General features: G+C 27.5%; 3 protein-coding genes across 3 annotated transcripts; all 3 read left to right on the plus strand.

The window, feature by feature from the left end:
• The first annotated feature begins 1,617 nt into the window (after positions 1-1,617).
• Positions 1,618-6,375, plus strand: LOC145836121 (serpin B6-like). Its single transcript, XM_082943929.1, has 7 exons — positions 1,618-1,734; positions 1,985-2,182; positions 2,404-2,584; positions 3,277-3,451; positions 4,088-4,262; positions 4,707-4,921; positions 5,729-6,375. The coding sequence occupies exons 1-7, from the start codon at positions 1,704-1,706 to the stop codon at positions 6,008-6,010; spliced, it is 1,257 nt and encodes a 418-aa protein (XP_082800055.1). The 5' UTR covers positions 1,618-1,703; the 3' UTR covers positions 6,011-6,375.
• Positions 6,376-8,281: 1,906 nt separating this feature from the next.
• On the plus strand, positions 8,282-11,963 carry LOC145836151 (leukocyte elastase inhibitor-like). Its single transcript, XM_082943962.1, has 6 exons — positions 8,282-8,331; positions 8,539-8,772; positions 8,994-9,174; positions 10,130-10,304; positions 10,930-11,113; positions 11,315-11,963. Exons 1-6 carry the CDS (start codon positions 8,292-8,294, stop codon positions 11,821-11,823), a joined length of 1,323 nt encoding a protein of 440 aa, XP_082800088.1. The 5' UTR covers positions 8,282-8,291; the 3' UTR covers positions 11,824-11,963.
• A 3,032-nt stretch (positions 11,964-14,995) lies between these two features.
• LOC145836865 (glutathione S-transferase 1-like) lies at positions 14,996-17,579 on the plus strand. The gene is made up of 5 exons (XM_082944639.1): positions 14,996-15,128; positions 15,850-15,968; positions 16,274-16,357; positions 16,808-16,909; positions 17,421-17,579. Exons 1-5 carry the CDS (start codon positions 14,996-14,998, stop codon positions 17,577-17,579), a joined length of 597 nt encoding a protein of 198 aa, XP_082800765.1.
• The last annotated feature ends 8,961 nt before the right edge of the window (positions 17,580-26,540 follow it).

Genomic DNA, 26,540 nt, shown 5'->3' on the forward strand with positions numbered 1-26,540 from the left:
AGTTTATTGTCAAACGAAGGACCTAGGCATTAAAACCTAAGCCACTTAAACTGAAAGACACTTACATGAATATAATTAAGGAAACTAACTAAAAACTTTTAAAAATCTTTGAAACTTAGCAAGTTTTAACATGTTAGTTTTATCTGCATTTTTTCTAATCTGTTAAGCTGTTTAGTTGGAAAAGACATTATAATATACTAACAACAAACAACTAAGAGGAATTAAACTTGATGAGCTAATTAGTAAAGCAATTTTTTTTAACTACTTTCACTAAAATCGGTGTAAATTGTTGTTGAAATCATTTTTTATATTGAACCTCTAAAAAATTGAACTATATTTTTTAACCAGCTTTTGATTTTTTTATGCCTTTACATTCTTTGAATCAGTATTTCTCACTCCTTTAACGTACTTACTACACAGCGCTTTTTAGCTATTAACAGAAGTTTGAAGTGTTAACAAGTACGCTCATGTGTCATAAGTATTAGCTGTCTCTACAACTAAAAACCGTTTGTGGTTTGTTCATTTTTAAATTTCAAAAGTTCTAGAAGAAAAAATATCGATGTGTTTGTTAAACAAGTTTTAGTTTTTTTATGTATATAGATTAGAAAGTTTCAAACTAACTTGGTGCAAGATACTAAAAATGCGAAAACTTTTAAAAGAGTATCACAAAAAAAATTAAAATAATTAAAAGTGACAAATAAAGCCATTCTGTACAAGTTAAACAAACATAAGCCCTACAAAGGCAGACACAAGCAACACAAACAATTAAGGGAAAATGAGTATTTAGACTAAAATAAACAAACATTATTTTGATTTTATTACATTTTTTTTAGTTTGATGTTTTCAAAGTTTTTTTAGTGTCATAAATAGTTTACTATAGTTATTTAATTCATAGTAAAGAATATTAACTACGAACCTAAATTAAGTTTAAATTTATCAAACTGCTATTATTTTATATATTATATATTTTATATACTTGTTACTGTTTATTAAGTTTTTAAGATTTGTTGTGTTTAGTTAAGGTATTTAGTTTTACTAAAACACTAGTGTGTTCAATTGAAACAAGTTCAATATTAATGTATATGTAGTTGTTTTATTTTTATACATAAATTATGGTAAGCTGTTCATTGTTAAGTATAAAAAAAAATTGTTTTTATAAATTGAATTTAAAAAGTGCTAAAAAACGAACTTAAAAAACATCATCTTGCTTGTTTTTTAATATTAAGTTAACAAACAATTTAAACCTTCAGTTTATGTGAAGTATTTTATAAAACTTTGTTTTATAGTAGGTCTACATTCTTTTTATTATTATTTCTCAACTTTTTAAAGTATTTGTTACCATACGCGTATTATTCAGAAGAAAAGTATGCGCAAGTGTATTTAAATGCACTTATGTCAAATACTTTAACTTATGAATAATAGTTCGAAATTTTTTTATGGTATTTTTTACGTTCTTAGTATTATAATTCTCAATCCTTTCAAGTATTACTTACCATATACCTATTATACATCAAAAAATCATACGCAGTATATTTGAATACAACATTTTTCTTGTGTTTTAGCTCAACACCTCCGGGCTATATCAGCTGTTTCATAAAATTTCAGTCGCATATAAAGGTCGTTCACTTGAGTTTTTTCAAAAGAGAAAAAAAAGTTTGAAGCTAAAAAAAATTTAGCTTTGTTTCCGCTTTACTCAAAATACCATGGCACGTTTAACTGCGCTGTTTTTATCTGGTGAGTATTTGTTTTATGAGTTTTTGTTTTTAAATTTTTTGATTATATATTCTGTTATGATTGTTAAGAACGTGTTTTAGTTGAATAAGAGGTTTGACGCAGCTGAAGAATTCTAAAAGAGGAAATTCTTTTTCACTAAAATGGCTTTTTCAAACTAGTTTTTAAGCTTTTGAAACATATTTTAAAAACTCAAAAACTTTTTTCTGCAAGTTTGGAAGCAAGCTTGAAATTATCACAGTTTGTTCTACAGCTTTCATTGCTTCATTGGTCTGTGACGTTTCTCGTGGAAACCACGCCAGTCACCAGAGAAGCACGAATGTGATCAAGGAAGGTTTGGAGTCTTTCACGGCCGACATCGTTTCGAGGATGGTGAGAGATAACAATGCGAACAAAAACTTGGTCGTCTCTCCTATGTCCCTTTTCACTGCCCTGGCCATGGTAGGAAAAGGTAACAAATATTGTTTGTTATAAGTTGTTCCGAAATCGTTTGTTGTTTTTAACTCTTTAATTTGTTTACGGTTGTATAAAATTTTATTTTGAAGACCCGGCCATTAGCTAAAGCAGTGATTGTAAAAAAAGTACTTAAAGTATTATAATAACTTAGGGCAAGTTTGTTAATAAATAAATTTCAGCACTATAATTTCTTACTATTTTGTAAATTTTAATTAGGAGCAAAATCAGAAACCTACCAGGAAATAAAAAACGCAATGCACTTGCCGAAAATAGTCTCCTACCCGATGGTTCTGTTTTCGAGACAGACTTTCAAAAGCAAATCGCTGAGCTTCGCCCAAAGAGTTTTCCTCGACTTAAATGCGACAATTGAAGAAGACTACCAAAACTTGCTTTATTTGTGAGTGACAATTTAAAAGCTTTATTTTGTATTTTATTTAATTAAACTAGTTTACACATGAGTACAGATATTAGTCATGCGGTAAGCCTTTAATTGGTGGTATAAGTAATTGTGCCTAACTTACAGTTCAGCCTACATACTTATGTATTTTTTTATTAAAAACTGTTTTCAAAGTACTAGGTCAAGAAAAAAATTCTTACATATTAAACATTAAAGAGGTTAAAAAGGTTGTTCTCTAAAAAAATTATAACCAATAAAAAAAAATTAAAACAATAAAAAATTCACTTTCTACAAGTATTAGTAATAACATAAACAAAAAACTTATATAACTTTTTTTTTACAAACTAGTTTTTAAAACTCTAAAACTCTAGTTTTTAAAACCATTTTTGCTTACCATAATGGTAAGCAAAAAAAAAATTAAGCTAATACACTTTCAATGATGGTTAAGCAAATAACAATTTAAAAATATTCATTAACACTATACCATTAGTTTTAAGTCAAGGATTATACAAAGAACTGTACGGATATATTATTGTTGATTAAATAATAAAACAAATTCTCAAAATATTCGGTCGAAGAGCCTGGTGCACAAAAAACAAAACTTTTGCTTATGTAAAAAAATATGACTTTTTATATTTTCATTTTTTATTTATAACAATAACTTTTTAATAAATAATTTTCTAACATCTCAGTTTTGGCCATCCGAGCGCTAAAAGACTTGACTTTCAACATCAGCCAAAAAGTGCGACAAAAATAGTAAATAATTGGGTGAGCGAAAACACAAATGAAAAAGTGAAAAATTTAATACCAGACGGGGCAATTGACACAATGACGAAACTGGTTATTGCTAATGCATTGGCTTTGAAGGTATTTCAGTTGTAATTAATTTTCATACAATTTTTCAACTTTATGATACTATTGCTTTGTATAGATGAAGTACAAACTATAGAAAATCTCACTATTTAAACTTAATAAATGGAGCAAATGCTCTTTAAAATTATAAAGAAACATTTTGTTTTCAAACAAGAAGGAGTTTTTTAATGAAATCGTTTCAAATAAGATAAGATAAGAAATTATATATGTTATTTTTAAACAAGCAAGTTTGATAAAAAGCCTTTAGCAAAATTAAAAAAAATACCTTAAATTCGTTAGGAGTAATAGTGAAAATAATTTGAATTCTTTTGACAAAATAACACTGTAAAACTTGGTATATCAATTTGAAAATTAGGCTAATAATTACCAGTGGATCTAACTCACCTACAACTAATTTAATTTACGTCGTTTGTTTACCACCTAGCATCAAATAAGTAAAAATTATATTGTTAAATATTTTAATGAAAAATAATCGCAATTATACATAACGTTTTTTTAATCTGTAATAAGCAAAGTAAAAAGTTTGTCTGGACAATTAAGATACTAAATAAGACTTATTAACATAAAACAAAGTGTTTTTGTTAAATTCATTAAAATAAAAATCTGTATGTTTATTTTTTTTAATATCAGGTCTCATGGACGAAAAAGTTTGACGAACCGAAGTTGGGAAAATTCGAAGTTTCTCCCAACAGCTTCAACAAAGTCATGATGATGACGTCATCGAGGTGCTCCTGCAAATCTACGTCGTTCAGGGGCGTGACGAACCTTATGACGTCAGCAGAAGTCGTCACCATGCCGTTTGAAGGTAAAAATGTCTTTTTATTTGATATGTTGATATTTTTTTCTGCTGCTTAAGAAATAATAAATTTAAATAAATCTACATGATGCAGCTGCAATAAGTTGAATTTTAAAAGCAAGCTCATTAAGCCATATAAGTTTTTTTTATCATTTTAGTTTTAGCATACGTTTTTACAGTTTTTAAAATAATTTTTATTTGTACAATTTTTGTTTAAAATTTTAAGCTGATTAAATTTAGTAGTAACTGTAATATAATTTATACTTTTGACTATTTGTAAATACAAACTATCATGTTTTGAAAACAATTTTCTATTATTGTAAACTTGTAAAACAAATAAAGCAAATCTATGACAACTTATTAATTTTTTTTTTATATTTTAAGTAACAGTTGAACAGAACCCTTTAAATTATAAACGAATACAAAAATTCACAAACACAAATTTAATTTCAGACAAAAGCCTGATCTTCGCCATGGCCATCCCCAACACGGCCGGGGACTTCTCCGAGTTCGACGACCAATCGGGATACAGGAAAATGTTCGACACGGTCGAGCGAATGCACCCATCAGATGAGCAGTACTCCAACAGCGCGTACTCGGACAGCTTCGAAATGTGTGTGGTGAAGATGCCAAAGTTCGACATCGAGTTCGACTACGAGAATTTGCAGGTTGATATTATTTTTTAACTTTGTTTGTGTTTCCAAAAATAGGTTGCTGTCTAAGATAAAAAAAAACATTATGTTTACTAATAAGTTTTACAGTTTTTATGTTTTAAACTGTTTATTTTTAAGCTAATTTTAATTAAGTAGCTAAGTAAATTTTAAAACTTAACTTCCGAGATTTTGTAAGTTGGTAAATATTTTGATGTTATTTCAACTTTGTTTCTGTTTCCAAAATTAGGTTCTTGTCTAAGATAAAAAAAAAGTTATGTTTACTAATGACTTATCGCAGTTTTTTATGCTTCAAACTGTTTTTTTTTAGTTGTTTTTTAAAGCTCATTTTAATTTAGTAACTAAGTAATTTTTTAAATTTTAGTTCCAAGATGTTGTACTGATAAGTAGAAAAATATTTTAAAGTACTTAATAGCTAAAAAAAATAAAATGTGTATTGTTTAATGTTTTATAAAAACTTAATTTCCGTCGCAAAATCTCTAACGTTGTCTAAAATTAAAAAACAACATATCTGTAAATAAGTTTTATCAAATGCACAAAATAAATTATTTTCTGAAAAAAACATTATTTGTAAACTAATTTTTATAGTTGTTTTACTTATCATAAAGTACAGTTTTTTTTTTCAACTTTGCTTCCAAGATACTACGTTGATAAGCCTTAGTTGAAAGTACTTAGAAATAAAAAAACAATGAAATTTGTCTTGTTTAATATTCAAATAAAACTTTATTCCCATTGCAATTATAACCTTATCCAAAACAAAAAAAAAATTAAAACAAATTCTAACAATTTTTTTATACTCACCAGGACCACCTGAAGTCGATGGGGATCAACAAGGCGTTCGACGGGCAGCAAGCCGACTTCTCCGGGATCATGAGGGAACCCATCTTCGTGTCTGACGTCTTCCACAAGGCCACCTTCAACCTGAACCGGAACGGGGTGGAGGCCAGCGCGGCGACCGCCTTCCTGTTCATGCAGAGGAGTTTCTACAACGGGGAGAATGTAACAATTAACAAGCCGTTCGTCTTCTTCGTGAAAAACGTCGAGACGGGTGCGATTCTGTTCATCGGGAGAGTCGTCAACCCGTAAAGAGTTTCTATTGTTTTTGCTTTGTTGATTTGTTGGTTCTGATTTTGCGTCACTTAAAGATCAAGTTGTGTGCAAAGTACTTTTATAATTATGCAATCATAAATGACGTTTATGTGTTTGGTTTCAAAAGGTCTTAGCATATGTTTTTTACGTGGTAATTGAAATAAACGTTTTTTTTTATGAAAAACCACGCACACAATTCAATAATAGAAATTTTCCAAATAAAAAACTTTAAAATACATTCTTGAGATTTTTGAAAACCAGTCGATAACATTGTTATTTTGCTATACGTTTTAAAATGCCTTGTCTTTATTTTTATTGCATTTTTTTTAACAATTGTTTTAAATAAAGTTTGAAACTTGGTGGGTCAACTTATTTTTTGATTAGGATTTATCAATATAGAATTAGATTTATGCAGTTTAGAACATTTAATAATTAAAGAATATAATAATTTAATATGTCTTTTAAAGTGTTATATAGTTTAAAAAGTGAATTGGAAATAAAACTAATGTTTGTACAAAAAATAAATGCCATAGTTTGAGGTGGTTCTACTTATTTAGATCACAATATTTTCTTAAAAGTCTATTTTTGATTATTAAGAGTAAACAAGTTCAACAAAAGATCTAAATACAACAAAGTTGTAGTTATAGCTGTAAGACAATGATAAAAAAAATACTGAATAAATCTTTAAGAATACTAAAGGGAATAAGGTTTTACTTATGTAGTTAGAGTTTAAATACGTTTTGAAAATAAATTTATATTCGGCTGCTAATTTAAAGCTGGATAACACCTATGCTAGTGTATTTTTTTTTCAAACTATTATCACGCTTGCTGAGATAAATACAACTACTTTTAGCATTTTCAAGTACAATAATGTCAGTTTCATAAATAAAATAAGCTCATTTAAATTTAAACATATTTGTTAAGTCAAAAGTAAGAAAGTTAATTCCTCTTCATATTAAGCTAAACAATAACTAGGTTCTGAACACATTCTATTTAGCTGTGAACCGTTGGAGCTACATAAGACTAAACAAATAGTATTTAAATTTGTTTAAATTATAAATTTTACTGTATCAATTTGTTTTAAAACATTGGTCTGGTCATAAAAGTTATTAAAAATTCCAAGTTTTATAAATGGGATACATTTCATAAAAATATCGAAAAATTATTGATTATACTACTAAAAAACAAAATAAAATTATTCTGAATTTTTATTTCAAAATTAATTTGTAACTAATTTATTAGTTAGTATTTAAAAGTCAAGTTAAATTGAAACAAGTTAGATTTTGTTTACTTTCAGCTTATAAAAATAAAGTAAACTTATATGTAAGATAATAAAAATTGCTAAGCATTTTAGTTTTATAGAGGATTCATTTATCTTAAAACACTTCAGTTGAATAGAAGTTAACACTACAAAAACCTACTTACAAACTTAGAAATACATATTTATTATAATTTGCAGTTGTAGTTTTTTTTTAATATACAGTACATTGTTGCTAGGTAGTAATGACTGTAAACGTTATTATAAATCGTGTAAACAGATTGTTTTTGAGTAAAAATCGTGCAAATTAAAACTTTACTGATATTTTAAGAGTTACATAACTCTGTAAGATGATTAAGTTTTTATTTAATTTTACTTTTATTGATACTTTAACATTATATAAGTATATCTCTCTTTAGTGTTAATGCGAGTTTAAATTTGTTTTTAGTTTTTATATATATTGTTTATTGAACGATAAAAATTTTGGTCTAAGGACCTGGTGTACGAAAAAATCTTTCGGTTATCGAGTCGTATATGTTGATAATAGTATAAAAATTTCTGTTGTAATTTATTATTTAAATACGAAACAACGTAAAAGTATAAGTTAACCTTATAGAATACGGAAATAAATTGCTTTTAAACCATAAAAAGTAGTTTTTCGTATAAAACACAAATGAAATTATACATTACTATATAACTTATTTGCAGTGAAAAACGTTGTTTAACTAAGCTATTCGGCAACAGTTGTATAAATTTCAAGTCGTGAAACTTTTTTTTATGAAAAATTAAAAACAATTTTACGAATTGATTCTTTCAAACGCTTTTTTCACCTAAAACTTCAAGAATTCGTTGAACTACCAAGTATGTAAAGTAGCGAGTAACTTGATATTAATTACAAACTTTTCTTCTTACGACCTCGGGCAATCGTGGCTCGCACAAGGAATTTCGGTCACACATAAAAAGTTATATTAGAGCAAATTGAACAAAAGCTTCAGTTAATGCAAGCGACATCGAAATAAAATGATGATGGCACGATTAACGTACACTTTGTTAGTAACAGGTAGTTTTTCTTTAGTTTCATGTATTTTTTAAAGTAAATAAGAATTTTGCTTTAATTCTCTAATAGGTTTCTAAGGTTTCAAAACGTTGAATGAGCTCAAAATAAAAAACATATTTATAAAGCATTGAATAAAGCTAAAACTTCTTATAGAAAATAAAGCTAATTTTATAAATGTAAAATAGAACTTACCATAGTTTAATTTTATAGCTCTCCAAGCACTGTTTCTTTGCGACTTTTCTAATGCAAGTCATGGAAGCTACGCTCAAAGAAACGTTCAAAGTAGATCGGAAGACTATTTGAAAAACATAAAAGTTATCAAAGAAGGTTTGGAATCTTTCACGGCCGACATACTTGAAAAAATAGTGAACGATTCAGATGCAAACAAAAATTTGGTTGTTTCTCCGATTTCTATTTACTCCGCACTGACGATGGTCGGAACAGGTTACATAAGTTGTTTCGTATTAGTAAAGCAACATCGACTTATATTAAGATAGATCTGTTTTTTTTAGTAATTTATCAATTTTATAAATTAGCAAGCGTGATAAACTACAACAGTTATACTAATTTTGAGCTTTTGAGTTTATCTAAAAGCTATCATCACGCTAAACTACTAAAGTTTTAAACACACTTAAACAACTACTTTAACAAAAAATATTATCCAGGGGCGAAAAACGAAACATACGAAGAAATAAGGGACGCGATGCACTTACCCAACATTGTGTCCTACCCGATGTTGTTGTTTTCGAGGCAGACTTTCAACAGCAAATCGTTGAACTTTGCTCAGAGGGTGTTCGTTGATAACACGGCAAAAATCAGCACGATGTATCAAAATTTACTGTATCTGTGAGTTGATAACTGGTGTTGTTTTATGTTTTGTTTTAGTTTAGCTTCAGGTTTATTTGTAACTAACGAACAATTTTTTGCTTATTTGCTTTTGAATGTTACCTACTAGAGCAGCGATTCTTAAGCTGAGGGTAAACTTCCTTGTTTTAGGGGGTAAATTTTCTTTAGTACAAGTTATCTTAACTAATATTTATTAGTTGTCTTTTTAATTAATAACTTAGTATTTAACAGTAATTTTTTTTTGTTAAAAAATTTCTATTCAACTTACAATATTTTGTATTTACCAAGCTTAAAGTTCAAAAAATCTAGTACTTTTCCTCAAAGTCAAACATTGTTTTGTATATTGGGGGTAAGTTTGGTAATAACCTCTAAAAAAAGGGTAAAACATAAAACAAAGTTAAGAAACGCTGTGCTAGAGCATTAATGAAAAATATATAAGGAAGAATAAACGTAAAAACTTAAACCAGTGTTGTAAAAAGTACCACAGATTGTGCAAACTAAACGTTTTCTCGTAAAATTTTTTAAACAACTACAAACTAGGTTACTCTTTGACGTAGCAAAACAACAAAGTTCCATTTAAGTGTCTACAAAACAGTTTAAATGCGAAACATACTTTGTTAGTACGGTTAAAATTCAGCTTATAAGACTTTTTGTTGTTTTATTAAACCAAGAAACAAAACAAGTTTTTAGATGTTTTAAAATGCAAGCTTTTATTCTGAACATACACAAGTGAGTTTGAAACAATTAATACTTATAATCATTACAACATACAATTAAATTTTTTTAAAGTCATTATTTTATCAATTATTGCTGCAAACGTATGATACAGAATACCAATTTATTGGGTATCAATTGCTTAGTTTGGTATACATGCAAAAGCTTCATCAAAATTCAAACTAAAGTGTACAAAAAGCCTGTTCTACAGAGTATTATATTTTCAATTAATTACATACAGTTTCGGGATACCGGAAGCGATGAACATGGACTTCAAAAACCATCCGGAAAAATCAACAGAGTTCATCAACAGCTGGGTGAGCGAAAACACGAACGGAAAAGTGAACGATTTAATTCCGGAGGGAGTGATAAACCAGAACACTGCGTTGATAATTGCCAACGCTCTGGCCCTGAAGGTGACTTTATTACAAAATAAATACTCGTAATTGTGTAATTTGAGAACAAAATTAGGATCGTAAAATTATTATTGCTTCAAATAAGCATAGACTTAATATCTGAGATTGTACTTTTTTTGAAATTTTTTAGTCGGAATAGCTGTTTTAAATTACGATACATTTTAAAATTATTTTTTTAGATAATAGTTTTTTTGAATTTTATGCTCAAATATTAGATTAAATAAATAGATTTTATTAAAAATTTTGTTTGAAATAATCTAAAGCACAAAATTGTGTAAAAAATTACGTCAAAATATTTACCTAATTACTAAAACTACTTTTTAATGAAAGCAAGACAGTAATAAATAAACTTTAGAGGCATATCTATGTTTAAACAATATTTCAATAACGAATTATAAAAACTAATGAGTCAAACTTAGTTTTTAAACGAATACATCGTAAAGTTAAAAATGAAGTCTATTGATACAAAATAATAACAATTATCTCTTTAATTATCTGTTTAGTTATTTTTTTTGTTTACATCTTTTTACCAAAATTTTTTTACAGTTATCACTTTTTAACATAAAATATTTAAAATCATATAACTAAATGTTTTAATGTTAATTATTTAATTTTCTCAATCTAGGCTTCATGGATACAAAAATTCAACGCACCGAAACTGGGCAAGTTCGAAGTTTCTCCCAACAACTTCAACGACGTAATGATGATGTCATCGTCGAGGTTCCAACCGATATTTTGCCAATCCACGCAGTTCAGAGGCGTGACAAACTACATGACATCAGCACGAATCGTCACCATGCCGTTTAAAGGTGATGAGAATTATTTTGACATAATAATTTGACAAATAGTATTACGTTTTTGTAAAATTCCCGCTATAAACTTCACTTATGACAAAAATAAACTCAATTCTCTTAGAAATTGCTTTGAATATTTATTTATACAATCAAACTTTTTTTTAGTATTACCTAAAGTAAAAAGATTTTTTCACAACAAAGCAACATTTTTCCCAGACAGGAGCCTAATATTCGCCATGGCCATCCCAAGCACCGCCGGCGACTTCTCCGAGTTCGACGAGAAATCCGGCTACAAGAAAATGTTCGACACGGTCGAGCGGATGCACCCCACCGGCGAGGGGAACAACCTGGCCAGAAACTTCGCAAAGTGCACCGTCAGGATGCCGACGTTCGACATCGATTTCAGCTACGACGGCTTCAAGGAGCACTTGATATCTCTGGGCGTCAAATCGGCCTTCCAGAGCAGCGAAGCCGACTTCTCGGGGATCCTGGATCGCGACGCGTCGCGGAGGAAGGACAACGTCTACGTCACCGACGTCGTGCACAAGGCCACCTTCAACCTGAACAGGGACGGGGTGGAGGCGACGGCGGCCACCGCCATCATGATGGGGTTCAGGGCGGCGTTTCCCAGCAAGGATGTTACTATCAACAAGCCGTTCGTGTTCTTCGTGAAGAATGTTGAGACGGGCGCGGTTCTGTTCATTGGCAGGGTGGTGCGACCTTGAATTGTTTTTTAAATTTAGATGTTTGTCAGTTTTTTTTTGAAATTAATATAAAATGTTTAGACTTTATTACGATGGCTAAGTGGTTAAACTAATGTTAGTTGAATTACAAAGTGTTTTTTGCAATTGAATTTTTTTTTTTAATTTATCACATTTTAGTTTCTTTTTGTATAGCAATATGTTGTTTCGACTTGATTCATTTTCTTATTGTTTAATCGTGAAAATAATCAAAATTAAACAGTGGTTTAAAATTGCATTTGCGTTAGTAATTGTAGATATTAATTGATCAAATAAACAAAGCATACAAAGTTGTTTATATTTTTTACACATAAAAGTAGTAAATAACTGATTTGTAAACAAATCCTTTAAGAACGTATATCTTTACTTTCAGCATCAGTACTCTACTTTTCAAGTATAAATTTGTGTTATGAGTTTTGCTTTAATGTTAGAAGCATTTATTCTATACCTTATTAGTTACGAGAAATAGATAAAAAACTTAAGTTAACCAAAAGCTTGATTAAGATTTTTAGTTAAAATCAATTGTATTTGATAAACGGCCACAAAAATAAGCACAAGAATCAATAGATGAATATATTTTTAGCGTTTCGTGTACTTTTTTATGGGCTTAAGTAGATTATACTTTAGCTATGCAAATGTTCTTATTTTGTGAAAAATAGTTGTAAAAAAATTGTAAAAAAAACTTCTAATTATTTTTTTATTTAAACGAAGTAAACCAAAACTTTTTGTTTTAAGAACTTATTATATTACTATTTTTGAAAAAAGGTCGTTGGATAAAGTACTTTGGTATGCTTTGAGACAAGATTAAGTTTATTTATTGGTAACTAACAATAAATATACTTTTATGTTTTACTATAATCTATATCAGTGGTCGGCACGCTACTTCGAATCTGTGAACCCTAAATCACAAAACAACAATTCTGTGCACCCCAATTTGCATTCTATAGCGCCGCTAGTGTTTAAGAATATGTAAACACTTTTAATCGTTTTTTTTACTAGTAATTCAGTAACACCCAGTTAATTTTTACACTCTAACTTGAAATTTACCAGTTTACCCTATCCACTTCAATAAACTTTTAATATGGATGATCTAATTTTTACAACAATATTTTACTTGTATCACCCAGGTCTAACATACTAACTAGATTAATTTAATACATTGCCTATACTTTAATTTTATTATAAGTAAAACATAATTGAATTTTTGGCCTAAAAATAATTTAATTTGATTTTTAATGTAACAAAACGCTTTTTAACAATAAGAATTAACAAAATTAATCATTAATAGAATACTAACCGTTTTATTTTATTTTAAGAATCTATGAGATTTACTCACTTTGGTTTTTTTTTTGGGCGGCTTTGGCTGAAAGAATTTTTACATAATGTAACAGAATAGAACTAGGAGAGTACAAAAATGGTCATTTTAATAACAACAAAATGGTCAATTAGATATCAAGATTGAATATGTCTTAAATGTAGAAAGATTTAAAAAAAACTTTAATTTAGTTTCTGCGCGAATAAAATTTCATGTACCCCAAAATAAGTTTCGTGTACCCAAAAAGTCTCGTGCACCCTAAAAGAAATTTCATGTACACTAGTGTGCACCAGTGTACACCGTGCTGACCACTGATCTATATTATTAGCTGTTTTCGATTGTATTGTTTATAGTTATAAAAACATATTTTTTAATTTTTTTTTAAATTCTGCACTTGCAAACAAAGTATAAAATGTAAAAAGTAACATGTTTTTAAAAGTACTATACTTTTATGCAGTATTTTACAATATTACTTTTATAATTCATATTAGTTTCATTTGTTTTTTATGGCTTTTAATTTAAACACGTAAGTAAGTTTAACCAAGTTTACGAGAATTTGATAATTACTTTTAACTATTTAAAAAATTTTGTAAAAATGCTCGAGTTTTTAATGTTTGAAATAAACTCAAAACTTTGTTAAAGTATAATTTACTATTATTTGTACCTTAGTGAATACTGTGTAACACAAATCACTACAGTTTATAACAGATTTATCTAGTTTGGTTTGTTGCATTATTCTCAATGGTACAAAACTTGTTAGGATTTTTTACTAGTTTCTTCAAAACTTATAGTAAATATCTTTCATATACTTGTAAAACCAGTGTAAGTAATTTAAATGAACTCAAAACTTTATTAATATTATAATTTTGCTGTTATTCACACCTTTGCTATTATTTACTTCTCAAAACAGCTATTTTTATTGTGAGTAGTCTTACTATTAATTATAAGCTGAATTTTTAGGTATTTCCTTTAGCTAAGCACTCGAGCTTAACAGTTAATTGTCACATTGTTAAGCAAACACAACTAACGCGCCGGTTCAACAGAAATAATTATTTGCTGGTCATTCACACAAAGAAAACAAAAACAATATTTTGCCGTATCAGCTTGACTTGAGATTTTGTAAAGTTTGCAAGTCATGAACGATAAGCAGTTTTTTAGTTTATAAAGCGTTTCATTCTTATAAAAGTTATACACACCTACTGTTGGTGTACTAAAAAGCATCTAAATTTTTAATAAAAATGTTTTTATATTTATAAGAATAAGTTAAATCTTATAGTTTTTTGCAACTTACATTTGTTTATTGATGTTCAGAAATAAATATTTAACGTAAATACACTTTAGTTTATAAATTAATTCTTGATAAAAACAACAGAATAAGTACGTTTATTTTTAAGAACAGCATATATCTAACTATTCCGTAAACAGTTGGTCATTAAGTTTTATACTTTTACAATAACAATGTTTTACAAAAGTAGATAAGAAAAAAAATTTCTAGCTTTATTAAAAAAAAACCTTTTATCATAATCTAGTACTTACTAAAGCAGTTATGAATTATTGAAACTAGATCTACTTTAGTCTACATCTAAAGTCAAATACTACGTTTGTATGTAACTTATTCGAAAACACTTATGATACATAGCATTTACAAAAGTACCAATATAAATCTAATGTTTTTAACATCTAGTTTATATATTTTTTCTACGGTTTTCATTAAGCAATAAAAAATGCTTGCTTACTAGCTGACGTATTAAAAAAATATTTTATTATTAAATCTTATAAATACACAAACTCAGTATCTGTATGCAGATTTTTTGTAATAACACACAGTATACATAGTATACAATGCCTGCGTACAAACTGATGTACTTCAACTTTCCCGGAAGAGGAGAACTGATCAGACTGATCTTCTCAGCAGCTCAGGTTGAGTTTGAAGATCACAGGGTTGCCAGGGAGGACTGGCCCACAGTGAAGAAAGGTAAGCTATTAAACTTACATAAATAAATAGATATAAGTACAAATAATGAAAACAACTTTAATAAAATATTTTAATCATCAGAAAATATTTAATCAGAAATCGTGCAGAAAAGTATACAATATTTAATTATACTATTTTCGTTTATTTCAAAGTCCCGCTTTTTAAACAATTTAACTTTTTTAGCTTGACAACATTACTGTAAAGCTTTGTTTATTATTTTTATTATCTATCTATATCCATACACAAATTTGTAAGCCTTTAGCTAGCAAAAAGTTTTAATTTTTCAAACGATTGCAGTTGATGTTATACTTAAAAGTCTTAAATAAATACCAGTAAACAAAACCTTAAACCTGGTTTTTACTTTACAAAACAAACCTTTTTGTAGCACTTAAACTTTACAATTTTTGTCATTTACCTTTTTATTTAAATTATTTTTACATTATAAATTCAAAACTTTACGTTTTAAAAGAACCACCATATTACTCAATACCAGTGTAATAAATAGACTATTGATAAACTAGTTTGCTTAAACTCTATCTTCTACATGTTTAAGTACATTTACACTTTGTATTAATTTTTTTTATTGAATATTCAAGCTCTAATAACGATTAAAATACAATTTTAATTTTATTTCATCTCATAATAATCCTTTCATTCAACGCGATGCTTAGTTGAAAAAGAACTTTCTTTTTTATGTACTGAATTATTTTTCTCTCCACAGAACTCCCATTCAACGCGATGCCGGTGCTGTACATCGACGGAACCCCGTTGTGCGAATCAGGAGCCATTGCCAGGTATGTGGCATCCGAATTTGGAATGAACGGATCCAACAATCTACAGGTAATTTATTATCATGTGTATGTTTTATATATTGTAACAGTATACATGTTTACTAGAAAAAGTATGGTAAGGTAAACTAAATTAAAATTTACGGAACTCACTTAAACGGCTTTCAAATAGTCTATTACAAGTTGTCAAACTCAAAAAAGACAGTAAAGTTATTTCAAAGAAACTACTGCTTATAACTTTCTGCTGTTAATGTTCAAAAATTTGAACGTTTATGTTTTTCACAACTTGCTAGTAATTTATTGCCATATGTTTTTTTTTTGTTTTTTATATCAATAAACTTTTAAAACATTTTGCAGGCCGCCTACATTGAGATGGTCACTGGGGTGTTGGGTGATTGCTATTCCAAGATGCCCTTCTTCGAAAAAGACGAGGAAAAAAGGGTATTTTTTTACTCTGTTACTTGATTAATATTGTTTTCTAAGTTTATTCTTCACAAATTGAAGTTTTTTAGTTTCTAAAACAGTGAATGGTTTAATGTTGAGAGTATGTGTTTTAAAGTTGTCGTTTTGAAAAAAACTTAGCACAAACCACGCTTTTAAAGCACTTAATTCGTTTCAACAAGTCAACACTATATTCTAGTCAAAAAATGATTATTTTTATTTTTAAAGCTGTTTCTGGCACTTTTTAAATAAACTTTCTTGGTGTTGATTACATGTTCACATGTTTAAAAGTTTTTTCAATTAGTACGTACACTTCATTTTAGTTTAATTTAAGTTCAAATACTCCTAAGGGAACTGTTTTGTTTGCTTTTTAACTGTGTATTTAACTTAATAAACTGACAAAATAAAAATCTTTGTAAGAATTTACATTAAAATTCTTTTTTCAAACAGAAACAGAAAACAGCCGATGCACACAACAATCACATTTTACCCGCACTTTTGAAAATTGAAAAGAAATTTAACGAGAAGAAAAAACAGTTTCTTGTTGGAGACGTTAGTTGAAATATTAATTTAAAAACTAAATACAACTTAATAATTTAGTCCGCTAAAAAATTAGACCATGAATATTGTCTAATAAATACTTAAAGCTTTTGTTTTGTAACGAAGTAAAAATTACTCAAAAGTATTAAACTGAAACACAAACTTTACAAAGATTTAAAGTAAAGTATGTAAAACAAGAACAGTTTATCATAACTTCATTATCCGAAAAATTAAAACTCTAGGAAATTATTAACTAACATATTCTTGCTTCATAATTCTGTAAATAAAACTTAAAAAACTTTAACTTTATTATATTTCAACTTTATTAATTTTTATTTCAATATTTATTATTCAATGTTCTACAGTTATGTAGAAGCTTTATAATCGTTTTAATATAACCTAATCATAAAGAGTGTTAATCTAACAAACTTTACAAATATTAAAACGTTTTAGTTTCATAAACTAGAAAAAAAACTTTCTTTTAATAAACCAGCATATTATAACAGAACTATAATATTTTTAGAAACTCTCCTACGCCGACTTGAAACTTGCTAACAACTTGATCTGGTCGGAACAAGTGTTTCCCGAAATTCTTCCAAAAGTACCGGCTCTCTGTAAACTGATGGAACGCGTCAGAAATATGGAGGGTGTCAAGCAGTACATTGCTAACAGACCTTGTTAATATTCTTTTTGTGTTATTAAGTTTTTCGTGTCTCAATAAAGTTTTTATGATTTAGATCGGCTTATTAACATTTATTTCCAAAGATCAATCTGTTTGCAGTTTTTAATAACCTTGTATGTGTTTTCTTCAAAGTGTTGTTTAGTTAAGTAAAAATGACCAAGTTCTTCAGATTTCTTTATTAAAGGTCACTAGTAGGTCAGTGTTGTTATATAAAAGTAGCTACAAAAAGTTTTAAAATTAGTTTCTAAAAATAGCATTTACTTGTACAACTCTTAGTCTATATTTATTGTTAGCCATTGTTTAAAAAACTAAATAAAAAGCTAGGTAAATCTAACAAAAACAATTCAAACTTACTTTATTTTATAAATATTTTATAAATAATGGTGACTTATAAATGCTAACTAGTTTAAAACTGACAGGTGATCTTGGTTATTAGTAGAATATGTTTGTGTTAATGTATTGTTTACATTTTATTTTAAATTTATTATTATAGTTAAGTTGTCATTAGAACAATAACTAAATAATAAAGACAAAATATTATTATCCACTCAAAACAGAAAACACTTACGTCAACTAGCCTTTTTAATGTCATAAAATAATAGTTTAAGCTTTCAGTTTTATTTTATTTAGCAACAGAAAGTTTTTAAACACAAAATATTGCTATTGAAGGCTAGTAGAAGCGTGTAATTAATAATACTTAACTACTTAAGTCAGATGCTTGGAAAACTGAACATCTTTACAGCATAACTAAACTTTTAAGAACAAATCTAATTATGATAATATATAACATACAAGAAGTATCACAAAATAAATAATTAGAAATAAATGACAATCAAAAAAACTGAAAGTCAAACAGTATAAAATTTTCTTAGCACATAAGTCAAAATACAAACACTTCATTGTAGTGATGTACCGGACCCGGATCCAGACATTTTTTTTATCAAATTAGGATCCGGCCGGACCCGGATCCGGACTTTTTTTCCAAATTAGAATCCGACCGGAACCGGATCCGGACCTTTTTTTCAAATTAGGATCCGGCCGGAACCGGATCCGGACCCGGATAGTGAGTCCGTTACATCACTAGTTTTTACATAAAAAGTAAAGCTTACATTTGTAATTTCAAAATTTCATTTCTATAAAAGCTAAAAAAAAAACTGTGAATAACTTTAAATTTAGTATAAGGAAAATTGATTGAAAGATAAAGTACATCACAGAAACAATATCTGGTAGCTAAGATTAATATCTATTAAATAAGATCAACTTGTAAAAATCAAGGAGGACACCCCTATAGCCTTACCAATCTAAAATCAATTGAAATCAAGTTCTTGAACAAAATAAAATAGAAAATCACAAAATATTAAAAACTGGATCAGCTTAAACTCATTCAAAATCTAAATTTAAACTAGCCTGAGTTTTTTAAAAAATCTTAAAACTAGCCTAACAATTTGGTAGTAAAGTTTTTAATTTTACAACATAGGTAAAGAGTTGCATTTCTGAAATTTTTATTTCATAGTTTAAATGTAAACAAATGTAAATTAGTCACGTGTTTAAAATGAGCCAATCACGGTAGGTGTTTAATTTTAACTGACGTAAATGACTCTTTTTAATTTACAAAGAGTTTGTTTTAAAAAAAATACTTTTCTGTATGCTCTATTTTTTTACTAGCTAGATCCGAATCGGCAGGATCTCTGTTAGGATCCGGCCGGAACCGGATCCGAACTTTTTTTTCAAATTAGGATCCGACCGTACCCGGATCCGGACTTTTTTTCAAATTAGATTCCGGCCGGAACCGGATCCGGACTTTTTTTTCATATCAAGATCCGGCCGGATCCGGATATCAGACAAAAATGACAATACCCGGCCGGATCCGGACAGTGAGTCCGGTAAATCACTACTTCATTGTAAGAAAATGACAAAAAAATCTGAATAATTCGTTAACAAGTAACAGTCGGAATCACACGAAATTTAAAAAGTTTTACTTGAGCTTGCACTTTGTGAAACTTCTTTACAGGCTTCATATATTTTCACTTTTCCAACAAACTTTTGCGCATCAGATGATTTACCGCAATTTTTACTATTGCTCAACCCTTTCTGTTAATTCCTTATTATTTTAAAGCACCAGCAAACTTTGTGCGCTATCAAAAACGTTTTTATTTTCTCAGCCTAATCAGTTTTGCACTCTGGAATTTCAACTGTTATGCTTTTGTTTTAAATTTACTTATTAATTACATGCAAGTATAAAATTAACACACTTGTTAATACTTCATACATTTTAAATAGATCTTATAGTTTTACATAAAATTTATAACTTTTTGAAGCAACATATTAACAACTTGTTTTTTTTTGTAATAATATTTGAGAAATGAAAACAATACTTATAACCAAGCTTAAATATTCAAAAAAAAGTATAATTTTAAGCAAATCTTCAATTTTTTTAAGCCTAAGTTTAGCAAAAAAAAATCAACAATTTAAAAATGGCAACAAAATACTCATACTGGAAAGCGTTGGCCTGTTAAGTTTTCTACTATATCCAATGTATCAAAAATTTCCCCTTTAGATAGTAGTAAATTTTTCTGTAATAAAACATTCAAGTAGAGGATATTTCTATATTTCCTAAAAGTTCTTAAATTTTGTAAGCTCTATTGGCATATCTGTTTATACTTTTATAGATAAGTATTTTCTTTAGTTAGAACCATTCTGAAAAGTACAAAGTACAGCACTGCACACAGTACATTAAGTACAGATCAGTTAGAACTGGAACTATTTTTTAAAATAATCGATATAATAGTTTTTTGTTGCAAAACTGTACATCTTAATGAACTATTACTTTATCTGGCGTAATAATAAATTGTATTCAGATCCTGACAACTAAACAAAATTTTACATTTTTATGAATAAATAGTTTTAAATACCAGCCTTCAAAATTTCAAAGTAAATAAAAATAAAGATTAAGTTATATATTCCAAAAACAGTAAACATATTTTAATTTAAAACATTCTAAATAAAAATTAAATAAAAGACAACAAATTTCAGTTAAACAATTTATTACTTAACATTTCGACCTGAAAACGGTTTTGAAACAAAACACCACTAAAACACGTGCCTGCAAACCGGACAAGTTTTGTGGTCAGCAAACCATTCTTCGATGCAAACTCGACAGAAAGCGTGTCGACCGTCGCAGTCGAGACGCGTCATATTCCTGCCGATTTCAACGTCGCTCATGCATATCACGCACCGACTGCCAACGAATGACTCGTCGGCTTGAAACCGTTCGAACTGCCGAATTCTCGCAGCTGACAAACTTCGAGCGTCATCCGTGACGAAGAATGGGCCAGCTATATCAAAAATAACTTCATCAACAAAGTTGAGAAAATTTTCAAACTTTTCGTTAAGCTCAACTTTATACTTTTCAAGCTCCTCTATTAAAAGATTAAACTCTTGCATTTGACTTGCTGACCTGCTAGAATTTAATTGTTCGATCTGCAAAGTGTCTAGCTGAGCTTTAATTGCGTAATCAAGATTGTTTCTATCTCCATGAGCATGTAAAACATCACCATCATTAAGAATTCCTCCATTAATTTTTTCCTGCCATTCTTTAAATTGATTATCAAGATGTTTTTTCAACGTGGTGTTGTATCTCTGATTAAAAAACAGTTTTTTTTTATTTTAAAAATAAAAATAGTGACTTTACTTAATTATTGGTATTTTAATTAATGATTATAGTTAAAATGAAATATAGAAAAGTATAAAATTAAGATACACAAACACATAAAAAAAAAGTTTAAGTTATAAAAAATCATATATCTTGTGTTTTAATATACAGCTTAAAATTTAAAACCTTTTTTCTGTAATTAAAACATACTAGTCTAGAAAAAGTATCTTGCATTTAGTATTCTGCTTAATTGTATTCTCAATTTGGTTTTATTTAGTATATCACTTTCTCTTACCTTGTGCTTTTCAAAATTACTCTGTTCAGCCATAAATTCTGTATTTTCAATGTAATCTATAAATCAAGTCTGTTTGAACAAATTTGTTCTAATTCTTTTTTTAAAGTATTTGCTTAGGTTTATTTTTAAAAACCTAATTTCTAGTGACTGTATCACGTAATATGATATAAAAAGAATAAGCTTGAATTTCCTTAAACTGCAACGCTTTTAGTTGATTTCTAAAACTAAATTGCCTTGCAACAGGGTTTTCAAAATATGAAAGTTCGGCTATCAGTACAAGCCGTCGCAATAACTAGTATGAGGAAGAAAAATATATGGAAAATTATGGCAATAGGGGGTTTAAACACATTTTTAAGTTTAAATTTTACATAAATAACTATAATAATACATAATACATAATAATAGAAAAACAATCAATAGGTCCTTTATGGAAGGGGCAAATAGAATTGTAACCTAAGGATGTAGATACCTTTAGATCATAAAATTAACTTATTCCAAATGCTTATATTCAATAATACTAAGGGTTACTCTATTAAAAGCTAGGCATGGCATGAGTTAACATATTTCATATAAAAAACAATTGCAAACACCAAAAAATATATAAAGAACATCAAATTTAGAAAACACTTCAAATGTGGTCAGAACCTTTACACAAGATTTAATCTAGCAAGAATATACTTCAAGAATGTATAAAACAAAATAAGACTTAATTACTTAGAGTGTAAATAAGAAATACTTATAAAAATACCACTAATAAAAAAACACGTTATTAAACACAAGAAAACAATATAAATATGTTTATTCTTCATTATCTCGTTTACTGCAGCAGGCTGTGGCTAAAATCCCCCACTGCTTTCTTTGGCTGATTTATATAGCAGCGTTCTTAACTTTTTGAAACATTACATCAGTAATTTCTGGTCTGCACTTTATTTTATCATTTTTCAACTGTATTAAACTTGCATCAGTATAAAACTTGACCTTGCGAACTTTCTCTTAACGCTTGAATGAACTTTTAGCTCAAAACTTCCAACAAAGTCTAAACAGCAATCAAGTGCAACTTGATATCCTGTTACAGAGTTTTTCACTAAAAACTTAAATTCTCCTTCAATCTTTTGATCAATTTAAAACTTTTTTAATCTTTTCTTTAAAAACTTTTGAAATCTTTTTACAAAAAAAAAAAAAAAACATTAGTATTTTACTTTGATCATAAAATTTTTTAGTACATTTTTCCAGTTTCCCACAAGTTGTTCGTTGTACTAAAAAGAGAACTTATTAAAAATTAAAGTAAATTGCTTTTTACTTGAAATAGGATATAGACTTTTCTCAATTTTTGTGCCCAAGATTCTCAGATTTTGAGAAACTATCTTGAAGGGAGCCATTGATTTATAATATTCTTTAAAGGGGGCCTTATGGAAAAAGTTAGGATACCTTAGTATATACTCTAAACTTTTAAGTTAGAGCAAATAATTTGAAATAAAAAAACTCCAATGGCTTAAGCTGGAAAAAAGTTTGTATCTAATAAAGTAACAGTTTATAATTTCTGCTGATTATGGTGCTATTCTGGACAGGTATAAAGTTTAATAAGATGATTTTGATTCTGGTTGGGTAATGAAACTCTTACTAATCTCAGGATTGCAACTCTTTGAGCCACAAAAAACTTTTATGAGTGACAAAAACCTGTTTTAATGACATTAAACTGTTCTGAGCCATCCTGAATTTTTCCAAATCTTAATTTTTAAGCTTTACAAAATCAATGAAAATCAGGTTGTTAAACATAGTTGGTTATAAAACAACAAAAAACTAAAATTAAATCAACTAAATCCTGTTCAAAATATAGTAAAAATTATTTGAGATTTTCAGATATTTCATAAGTATTATGGGTATTTTATAAAATAAACCTAATCTAGCCATAGTCATCCTGAGTTTAAAAAAAAAACATACTATTCTAAGTCATCTTTAGTTACCCTGTATTATCTTAAGATTTTCATAACTTCCAATATATATTAAAAGAAACTTAGGCCAATTTTGTTTTTTTTCATAAAAAAATCAGGATAATTTATAACTTGTAAATTTTAGGACTATTCTGTGCTATAGTTTGAGTTGGTTTTAGTTAATTTTATTTCAATGGTTTGCTGCTTTTACATTAATTTGTTCAAAAATCTGATTATATATATATACAACTAAAGAAACAAAACGTTTTTAAGGCCATTTTTAACTCCTCCTGTAAATTTAGAGCAAATTACTTAAAAATTTCAATATTATAATGAACTTGTTAGAAAAATTTCAATTTAATTTTTTAAATGTTTTATCTTCAGCTTTTATGTTTGTTTAATTTAAAATATGATTTTAAAAATGTTTAAAAGTTTTTTTACGAGTTGGTCTAATTTGTTAATAAACTTTGAAATTAAAGGAGATAAATTTGTAATAAACTAGTCTAATTGAGCTTTTCATAGAGAAATTATTAAAATATTTAAGTGTTATCTTTTATTAATTTTATCTAAAAAGATACAATGAACTTTTTAAAACGATAAAAACAGCTGGCAGTTGAGTTATTTATGCAAAAATTGAAAATTAATTAAAAAAAGTGTTTTATCCTTCCGTAGCCGTAATTATCCATACATTTTTCAAAGTTTCCTTAAAAGTAACTAAGTTTAGTTGACTTAATTATTTAACACAGATTATTTGACATAAAAACTTAGTTTTCAAAAGTTTATTCTTCATTTTTACTTATATATGCATTTTCAATGTTAGTTTTAAGCAGACTACAATGTTGCCAAACATTCAGGACACTTAAGATAACTTATACGTTATATATCAAAAAATAAAATAAATCAAAAGAAATAATAATATCCTTAGTCACCCTAAGTTATCATAATTAATTCTGAGATATTTCTAAGTTCAAAATAGGTCTGAGTTTCTCCTGAGTACTCTGAGTGTGTTGCTACCCTGTAATCTGTTTAGAGTTGACACAGAAAATTAAAACATAAATAAAAAATCAAAAGCATGTTATTAAAAAGTAAACTTTTTATTATAGATATTTAGTGTCAATTAATAAAGTCAACTAAACTAAGTTACTTGTAAAAAGTAAACTTACGCAATTAAAACCGTTATATATTAAGGGACAAAAGGTTTTAAAATTTAGCTTATATTAAAAAATAATCCTGAAAGTATTTTACTATGATGTTTTTATTTTTTGTTTGACTTTATCTTAAACTTTAAAAGCTTTATGATTGGTAAAAAAATATTGTTTATTTTCGACGACTTCACCAAGACATTAAAAAGTGTTTTTTTTTTTTTGTTTATAATACTTCTTAATCAAAATCTGTTCATGTTCTTTATCTCAAAAACAAATTTTAATATTTGAAATAAAATTAAACGTTACACCCATAACTTTATTTAAGATTACCAAATTGAAAATAACTTCCAGGTTATTTAAACATCTTTCAGGCTTTTAAACATACTAGTTTTTTGGTCTATTTTTAGTATAAAACTAATCTAATGGTAAAAAAAACTGTCTCAAATAGTATAAAAACATTGAAAAATATTTGTAACTACTTTAAATGTGTTTTATAATAAAATAATATGATGAAAAAAACATTATCTAAATGGTAGATTATTGTGTCATATCAAAATGTTCTTACTTTAGAGTTAAGCATTATTTAAATTTCCAGTTTTTTTAGTGATTTGTGTTCAAATTTCTGTTTTTTTTTTCTCAATTTCGAGGCTATTAATAGTTTTTTAGCATAAATTTTTAAATTCCAAGTGTTGCCTAGTTTTTATAGAATTCTAGGTTTTTGGCAACCCTGAGTTTAATTGTCTCTAGTTGTTCTATAATTAATGAAACTTGGTAAAAAATAAGCACATCTAAGCAGACTGGAGAAAATAGATAATGCATCCACTTTTTTCTATTTATAGATTTTTTTTAAACTGCAACAAATAAGTAAGCTTATATACAACATTTACTATATTTTTTAGTAAATTCGGTTTTAAACTAAACTTAACTACTTAACTTATTAAACTTAAGTTATAAGAATAGAAATGTTTACTTTGTTTTATTTTATAACAACTGATTTAAACTTTGTACGTTTATAGTTCATAAAGCACTAATGTTAATTTTTGTAATAAAAGCACACAACTAGGGTTGCTACAGTATTTTTCTGACTTTTCTGGACTTTTCTAAATTAAACTTTAAATTATAGCCGATTCGAAAATACGCAATCAAAAACTTGAAACTATCAAGGTTATCACTGGTTTAGGAAAAAATTTCTTTATGGATTTTGAAAGTACACGTCTTTTTTTTTTGATTTAAAGATAAGTTTAAATTCAAAAACTTGTTAGATAACAACATTATAGATATGTATAACAACATTAAAAAGTACTGTAAAGCTTTTTTAAATGAGTTTAAATAACAAATTTTTTTTAGATTTTTATAATTTTTTTGATATAGATTTCAGTTTTTCTGCGTCAAAACTAAGTTTTACAACTTAGAAATATAAATTCCAAGTTTTCCTTGGTATTTTAGTGATTTTGTTCGAAATTCTAGATCCTTCCTGGTTATTTTTCAAAGTTTCTCAAGTTCAAGGTTTTACCAGATTTTTTAGATTATGTCGTTGAATTCAAAGTTTTTTCAGGATTCAAGAGTTTGTGGCAACACTGTTTATTGATAGTGAGTTTTTGCATGAAAAATACTAAAATAAAACAATGTTACTAACAAAAGATATAAGAATTTTTTAGAATTTTGAACTATTTAAGATTTTTAGAAAACTGAAGGAAACTATTATAGTTTTCTTAAATGTGATAATTTAACCTTAATTTAATTAAATTAATTTAATCTAAGTCATAATCTAAGTCTAACATTTAAAAAAATAAAGTTTTCAAACTACTTAAATAATAAATCTCAATTCAGAAAAAAAAAAAATTATCTTATTTTAAACCTGCAAAATTGTTTTTCATATTTTTAAGTTCAAATTTAAACAAATGAAAAAACTTATGTTTTTTTATCAAAGATTTACAT

The sequence above is a fragment of the Thalia democratica genome, chromosome 5 (genome assembly GCF_965202585.1).
Source record: "Thalia democratica chromosome 5, ktThaDemo2.hap1.1, whole genome shotgun sequence".
NCBI lineage: Eukaryota > Metazoa > Chordata > Thaliacea > Salpida > Salpidae > Thalia > Thalia democratica.